Below are 8,457 nucleotides of genomic sequence, written 5' to 3'. Positions count from 1 at the left end.
CTCTATAAGTAATTTGAGAAATTACTGAAATATCAGTACAAGCATAAAATACAATTTTTCCAGAAAAATGATCAGCTATAAAATAAACTAGAATCTACGGAAAAAGCCTATTTGTGTTTCCGCGTAGGTTATATAAAAGCAGCGTCTAACGATCATTTAAAAGCACCTGTCTCGACTTAGATCCATTTTGCAAAGCTGGTTTTAGCCCAGTCGGGACTTGTGTACGCGCGGTACCTGATATGTGTGTGTGTGTGTATCCTTAAATCGAATTTCTTGTATCTCGAAAAGAAAATGTGTCTCGCATTTTCTTGAAAGCGTCTAACGTGTTACGCTCCGAGCACCGAGTTCACCCCTACATTATTACAGACGCGCACGTATCCATAATACTTTTCTAACACCGTTTTATTATCTACCAAATAGGTCAGTACGTTCTCCGGAGGATTCAAGCCTCGATATCGTACGCTTATCACCTAATGGGATAAAAATCGAATCGTGACTCAGACGAAATATGAACATAAATCGAGCAATTTCTCACGCGTGCGACATGCAAAAGGAAACAACATAAGCTATCGGCCCGCTTTGTACATCATCGATACGTATAACCGGCCGACATCAAAAGGCATCATACACGTCGACGTTGCCATCGACAATACCTAATTCCAATCGGACTAATAGGGAATGGAATTCAATCAACGATGAAATCACGATCGCGTATAGAATTCGACGCTCGCGCGATAATAGTCACCTATAACATCTAGCAAGCGGTCGCGCGATAATCCGTTCAGAATCTCTGTGTTACCTGCATCGCGCCGCGCCACGCCCTGATGCCATGGGAGCAGGGCCGTTGACGTGGAGTTCGGAGAAAATGAAAATTAGCCAAAACGTCAATCAAGCTGTATCGTTCGCCAGCTATGGACCGGGGTGGGAACCAAGTACCCTGAGTAATGAAAAGCAAACGGACCGCTCGATTCGACTCGGGTTGCTCTCGTCGAAAAAGACCAACACACAGGGGCTGACTGTGGCTCGTCAACGTAGACGAAATCGACCACTTGACACTACCTACTCTCGTCGTTCCTCGGGGAATTACCGAGGGCGGTTTAATTGTTGATATCGATGGTACATTGTTATAGCATGGAAGGACCCGTGACTAAATCAAATATTTTTCAATCATTTAAATGAACGCGTGTTAAGATGCTCTTCAGTATTACTGTTGCAGTTATCAAATAAAAATGTAGTTCCAAAAATCGGTTTCCGATGTGAGATACTTTTCTCTAATGAAGAGTACAAAGTGTTATACTTCAACCAATAATTTTGTGCAATTATATTCTGGATATATATATTCTGCAAATAAATATTCTGGAGCATACCTCGACTTCAATAACTATCTTATTATGTTCTCGTCCTCTTCTATGACTGTCAGAAGTGGCTGATCGTCGAAGTCTAATATAAGATGCCACCGATTGGCGCTTAAGACAGTACGAGGTGGACATGAGCAACATTTCATCAATATGATTGAACTTAATACAAAGACAATTATTTATCTCGTTTTCAAATTACTTATAAATTACTTGTATATACAGGGAAATTGATTTCTGACTTCTATACTTGGAACAGGAAATCGATATCAATCGCACACGGTCTACCAGAGAAGTTTTAATCCAGACGCTCTTTGTATCATATCGGGATCATTATTTTCGTCAACGCGGCCGCGGCACGGCTATTCGAGACGACTAGTAGTCTCGGTCGTAGTTAGGTCAGCCAAGTGATCCGAAATCCGACGGAAACACGAAACGGTATTATGCGTGTCTCGAGTCGATACAACGCGTCCCGTCGTTTCACGACGTAATGTATTAATTACGAATACCATTCCGCGATCGACCATGATACTCCTACGAACGCTTCTATAGGTTTATATCGGTTCGCTGCTCCCGATTCGCCTCAGGACCGAGCAATCAAAGTGAATTCGTGATTTCATTGTCCCTATAATCCACGACCGGATTGAATAAGACGATTGTTACCGAATGTATCAGCGATCCTCTTCTTTTCAATTACTCTCTTTACTGTTTACTTGTACATCGCTAATTTACGTACTTCCTGTGATTTTCATACATAGATTTTATGTATCAAGCTTGATAGATTGAATCCAGCAATTTGTTGTCAATTACCGTTATTATATCCTATCATCCTAACGTTGAAGAATACTTGTAACATTCGATACAATGGAAAAGTAATTCTCCTCGTTAATGCAATTTTCCAATAAATTGCATACAAGGTGTCCCAAAATAATGTATTTTATTTTTATTAATTAAATAATGTCTATAGATTCTATTAGATTTTGACAGTGAAATATATTTTAATAAACACCGACTATAGGATTAAAGTGTATACACATTTTTTTGGGACAGCCTGTATTTCCTGTTTGCCACGCAATTCTATGTTACCATCGTACAATCTTTGAGGATTCGTTCTATTTCACGATTGAATCGAACGGCGGAGGACATTGACCTCAAGAGATTTCTAGCGTGATGCTTTGTTTTCGGGTTACGTACGTACGTTCGTGCGTGTGCACGTACCATCACGCAACCGTGTTATAATAGACAAACAAGCGGCGGCGAACAAGAGCGAATAGAAGCACGACGCGACGGGCCAATTTCCCAGCGAAACGAAGCGCCGCGCCGCATCGCATAGCATCAGAGATAAAGTCGTGAAGAAATAGTCGAACCTGTCTTTTCCCGGATAAGTTCAATTACATTAAATCACAACGGAGATACTCCAGTACCCCCCGCGATTGTGTACGTCGACTAGCTGTTCCCCAGTACAGATCTGATTGAGGATTTTACTTCAAATTGGAGTTGCCTTATCTGTCATAGGGAAATAGAGGCACGTAGCTGCTTTGCGTGCAGCAAAAATTTTTTACGACTTCTACATCGAATTTGTAGTTGACTATGTATATATATGTATATATCATATATAAATCATGCTTATATTATATATTTCCAACTTTTCTCTGTTATCCTAATTTGGTATAATTTATATTAAAAACAAATGACGTCAATGAATTTGATTAATATACAATGATTTGATTATGATATAATATTGATTATGATACAATGATTTATAATGTGATTTTCTTGTACAAAATGCATAAAACAATTATTATTGTTTTCAATCTGTGCAGGCAGTGTGGGGCCACGTAGAATTGGAGTCAATGAGTAATTGCGATGATCTCAAAATCTCCACGTGGCGACCATCGAATAATGGGAAGTGTTTGCATTTTTCTCTCAGGCTCATGGTTCGCTCGCAAGGAAGAACCATTGTAACTTTTCACTGAACCTCCTCTCCCGAGAGAGAATGTTAGCCGAGGGAAGAAAAAGAGAGGACGCGACGGAAGTCGAGCGAGAAATTATTTGTGCGTTAAATCGCACCATCTTTCTCTCCCTCTTTTTTTGACGCAAAATAAAAGCAAGTTTACTCTCTCTTAGGTCAATCCTAACGATTGTGTAATGTGAAAAATGTTCAACAAAGGTGAATGCATTAGGCAAAAACTGTACTTATTTACTCAAAGCGTGTACGAACAAACATAATGGGAAACTGTAGCTATTTTTTTGTCTCTCAATTCGAATTAAATCTTTAAGACAAGATCGTTTACATTGATTCAGCAATAAACTTCAATGTATTTCAAGTGAAAAGCATAAATTGGAAAAGGAGTAAGACAAGTGAACTAATTGTAAGACAGTAATTCGAAAGATAAATGACAATGATTAACACTGCCTCGTTCACGTAAATAGCTGTCACGTCAGAATTTGTTACCTCTTAGTAACGAGGGATGGGAATAGATGGCTGGACGTCGGAAATCTAAATTATGTCTTCAAGACAAGTTTAGACTGTTCATTTTTATCTTTCAATTCGTAGCGACAGCAATGTACTTGAATATGTTTCCATTATAATGAAAATCATAAATTGAAATAGGAGCAAGACAAGTAAACTAAGCCAGTGATTAAAAAAATAAATGAAAATCATTAACACTGTCTTGTTAAATCGCATAAGCACCTGTCACGTCAGAATTTGTTCGCCCTTAATAACGAGGGATGGAAATAAAGGGTAAGTACGTCGGAAAGTTGAATAAAGCGATTGGGAGCTGTGACGCGTTTGCTATGTTCTTTCGCCGTTCTTCTATCAGCTGGTTCGAAGTTCATCAAATTCAATCAAACTGGAAGATATACGAGCTCCATCCTGACACGTATATGGGCTCGCGCCCAGCCTGAAACGTTGCGTCAAAGTGCTCGGGTAGGAAATACATATCATGAATAATACAAGGTGCCGGGTCACTCGGGAGAAAAACGATCGATTTGCAATTCAAACGGTGGATGGTACGTCTTCGCCATGTTGGACCAAAAGAACAACTCGGGCGCGTCCAAATTGTTTAAGATTAATTAAATTTTAAAAGCGTATAGTTCCTTGGCTTCGACGTCAACCATAGTAATTTTTTATCTATGGCATCAGATTACTTCTTAAAAAAATTTTTGCAATGACCAATTGATGTACGAATATTTATACTGACGATAGAAAGATTGAGAGAAGCAGGCGTAGGTAGTTAATAACTCGAACAAAACGGATAACGATGCAAGACGGGACGCGGCTGTTCAATTCTGTTTGTATGAATCTTAAATTGCTTGATTGCGTGGAAATTTGAAATGCAAATATTTTGCGGAAATGCACCCTCCTTCCGAGTAACTTCGTTGCGGTGAACACTCCCGAAGTATTATTGAAATCCCCGTTTCTTGTTCGTCGATTCGCGTAATAATAAACTTGCCCCAATTATTCCGCGCGCGTTGCTCGCCGAGTTGACCGTCTTTTCGTAGAAATTTCGACGGGACCGCGTTGTTATAATACGCCCGGTACGAAACACGTTGTTTCGGTTCTACATACATACAATTATCACGGGCAGAAGCTGTGAAACAGAGCAGCCTGGGAAACAATTACGGGAAGGTGCGTGTTAATTTCCTAACAACCCGTTCTGAACTCAACGAATGTTAATTGTCATTAAATTTATCATATAAAATCTACAAAATTTTATTCTTTCTAAATTTGCTAAAAACTAATTTCCTTTTTACGATTATTGACGACGTTTTAACGTGATGATTAAGTGAAAGCCTTTCGTGGATTGAATCAAGTATTTCTTATAGCTCTTAATCGAATCGGCACTTACCAAAAGAAATGATAAAACAGACAAGTATGGGAAGAGAAGTAGACATCGCTTATCCTCGGCGAGGTTCCTTCACATATTGATAATACTATCTCACACGCGTCTCAGTCATCTCACTGTATCACGCATCCTTGATGGGAGTACGCTAACGTCGACAGTCTCACGATCGGATTGTTGTCATTTCACGTGATCATCCTCGTGAAGACTCGATTGAATCGCGCACTGACACACTTCTTCCCATTCGACTAGACTGACTAGAGCGTCATGATCTCCCGTTATCTATCGACGATAAGTTGGCTCGGATCGTCACTGACTCGGCTCGTTCACTCGCGAGCACCGCTGGAAGGAGGAGAATCAACCGAAATGAAGCGATTAAATAAATAAATAACAAAGTCGTTCTCGTTGCACTGTGCGGTTTCAACGCTCCAACTTGACCGAGTTCGCTACTTTTTTTTCTTCTTTCCCGTTCGCCTCGCTTTTCATCCCTCCTCCCTACCTCTTTCTCTCTATCTCTCTCTCTCTCTCTCTCTCTCTCCTCCCGAAAAACAAAAACCCTCGCTGCTCGCGTCGGGTTCGGATACGGATAAGTACGAAGGGGTGGAATTCGCGGCCGAGCTATTCCCTGCAAGCCGGGGAAAATGTAACCCGAACGCGACGGCTGCAGCGTTGTAGCGCGCGCGAGAACCGCTAATGAATGTAATTAACGGCGGGGAGTATTTCGTCAGCGCGTTAGCAGTTTGCGCTGCCCTAAGATCGCTCGGCGAAGTGGGAACACCGGAATCGTGCGGACGACTTCGTGCTTCGCGCAGCGTTCCCTACCGCAAACCTTGTTCCTGATGCATTAGGCGAGACTCGTTATAGTAATTTTCTCGAACCGCCAGACGTTTCATCGATCATTCCTCCTCGCGGTGGTTTCCTCCAAACTAATTGCCTTTTAAAATTGTCGGACTTTGACATAGGTTGTTCTGTATGATAAGACAATAGGAAATTTTGAATAAAAAAGTGCCGAGAAACTGATAAGATTAATTATACAAAAATGATTATAATAGCGAAATTATAAATTCGTTAGTAAAGATAGAACAGGTCGTATAATAATCTATAAATAAACTCAAGAAAGCGTAAAGAAACACTGACTCAGCAAATTCATTCTCTCATTTGTTAGTGTGAGAGGAGGGATGAGAATGCGAGGTAAAGACTTTCCACACCGTTGTAGTAGCAAGTAGAACGGAATCACAGAAACTGGAGAATAAACAGGGGTTGACGATCGTCCCTGATCCGCCGACACCTTTTTTAACTTGAACATCCCCCGAGACTCGAGAAGGTCTCCACACGGGACCGACCCTATCTTAGCAGTCGTCGCGTAAAAAGCACTCGAGTTCACGCGCGTGCCGCATTCGCTTCCTATCGGCGCCTCGAAAACCAATTTCTTCACTCTCTCATAACACTTCCAGTCGTTCGCTGTTCGTGGATGTTCTTTATTCACATCCCGATAATTTCCAGGTTCCACTCGAGTAACGATATTAATTAAAGCCAGAGGATTTCCTCTGGAACACCTGACAATTGTCTCTATTTAAGACCGGCGGAGCGTTCCTCTCTTTGAGCGACCGGGAACTCTTCCTCTTTTATTGGACGTGAAACTTTCTTTTAACTCCGCTGAAATAATGAAATTGATCGAAGCCAGAGAATCTCGTGGGTAATAGATTTCGTCCCTGCGAGAGAAATCTTCTTACGTTTCTTTCGACGTTTCTCCGCGTTGTAGTTCAATTTCCGTAATTGTCGTTGTTTCGTTGAGACGTTCCACGGGATATGTCGGAGGATCAAAGAAATTCCTGAGTCGCGTCGAGGAGTACCCGGTCGTTCCCGGAAATCTTGCTCGTCCCATTCAGCGTGAATCGAGGGAGCGGCTGGAGGATATTCGTGCCAAGTTCGATCGAGCCACTGAACGCGATAACCGTACGTCACCTAGTTTCGTTCACAAACCACTGTCACGAGTCTTTTATACGCGGACTCGGCCAATCGCTCGGCAGAAGTTCGACTTCCAACTTAGTCCAGGACCTCCCTGTGTCTGGCTTTGAATACGAGCCAGCGAACAGGTTCCCAACGCGTCTTAAACGTCTCACACTAAATCTAAGTCGCTCCTCGCTGGGAACATCTTACCATTTGACACCAGGAAGGTGGATCATAAAAAAGATCTCAGATCCAACACCTTTGATTTCCAGATGAAAAATGCAACTACAATCGGAGCGTTCTACGTAGAAGCGAATAGGTTTCCAAGAAGTCTTGAATTACACTGAATTATCTTGTCAGACGACACTGAGTCTAGTTGCGAGTACGATAGAATTTGGTTTTAACATCTTTAATTGCGTTCGACGACAAAGATCGAGTCCGCGTGGGAACGATCCTGACGAGTGTTCCGAGCGTTGTACGATGTATCAAAGTGCAGTGCACAATGCGCGTAAGCCCGCGTCACATAAACCACCTTGTCCTGGTCAGCGTTAGATACGGGCTCTATCAGCCAGGATCACGATTCGCAGTCTTTGTCGCGGAACACAGACGTACTCCCGGGAATCTATTTGTATCGCCTCGTGTGTAAGTCCACAATCGTACAGATACACTTCTTCGGATGAAGAATGACACGTACGTAAGAGAGAATGCAAGGAAAGAGGGAGACAATTGCGGACACTTTAGGCTTAAATGCACTCGGTTAGAACTGAGAATCACAATTCCCCGGTAACGTCACAGCAGCACATTTCGAACCTCGATCCGCATCGTGCATTCACTTCGAGATCGTGATGATTCCTCTCGCTGTCAAGGTTCAGATCGACACGGTTCCAAACGACGAAACGACGCGAATCACTGATCGGTCCGAGTCCGCTGGCCTTTTGGTGTCGCCCCGTTTCCGGTGTCTCGTTGCGTGCCGTTACTTTGACGTTTTCGAGGGAAAGCGCGCGTTGCAACGCGACGCGACGGGAGAAGGTCGCGGATGTTTCAAAACGGCGATGCTCCCGCGTGAAGGATAGCCGAGGGACTACATTGCGCGAGCGCGAGCGCCGCTCGAGCCTCGAGCACGCAGCCGCCCCGCGCTCCCCCTCTGCGACCACCAACGGCTCGCCCCGAGCATGTATAGGTGAGAGCGCGTGCGCGCCTGCCTTACCTGTGTCCGACTCCCTATATCTCGTATGTACCTTGCTTATGTATCGGGCAACCCTTCCAGCCGCCACCCTTCTTCGCTTCCACTCCCTCGCTTCCTA

General features: G+C 43.0%; 1 protein-coding gene across 6 annotated transcripts in view; it reads right to left on the bottom strand.

Moving 5' to 3' along the window:
* Nucleotides 1-8,225, bottom strand: part of LOC108622301 (zwei Ig domain protein zig-8) — a 27,198-nt gene extending 18,973 nt beyond the window's left edge. Inside the window, exons 1-2 of one of the 6 annotated variants that reach the window (XM_026811372.1) lie at nt 6,341-8,225; nt 5,210-5,545 (exon numbers count right to left, since the gene is read on the bottom strand). In XM_026811372.1, coding sequence (XP_026667173.1) covers nt 5,210-5,255 — 46 coding nt within the window. In that variant the 5' untranslated portion in view covers nt 5,256-5,545; nt 6,341-8,225. Of the gene's footprint in view, nt 1-5,209 lie in introns of all 6 variants that reach the window. The other 5 variants (XM_026811371.1, XM_026811374.1, XM_026811373.1 and 2 more) reach the window with 5 other exon arrangements.
* Nucleotides 8,226-8,457: the final 232 nt, after the last annotated feature.

The sequence above is a fragment of the Ceratina calcarata genome, unplaced genomic scaffold (genome assembly GCF_001652005.2).
Source record: "Ceratina calcarata isolate Rehan_Ccalc_2016 unplaced genomic scaffold, ASM165200v1 scaffold213, whole genome shotgun sequence".
Taxonomy (NCBI): Eukaryota; Metazoa; Arthropoda; class Insecta; order Hymenoptera; family Apidae; genus Ceratina; species Ceratina calcarata.
The sequence above is the reverse complement of the archived record's forward strand: the minus strand, read 5'-3'. Positions and strand labels throughout refer to the sequence as shown.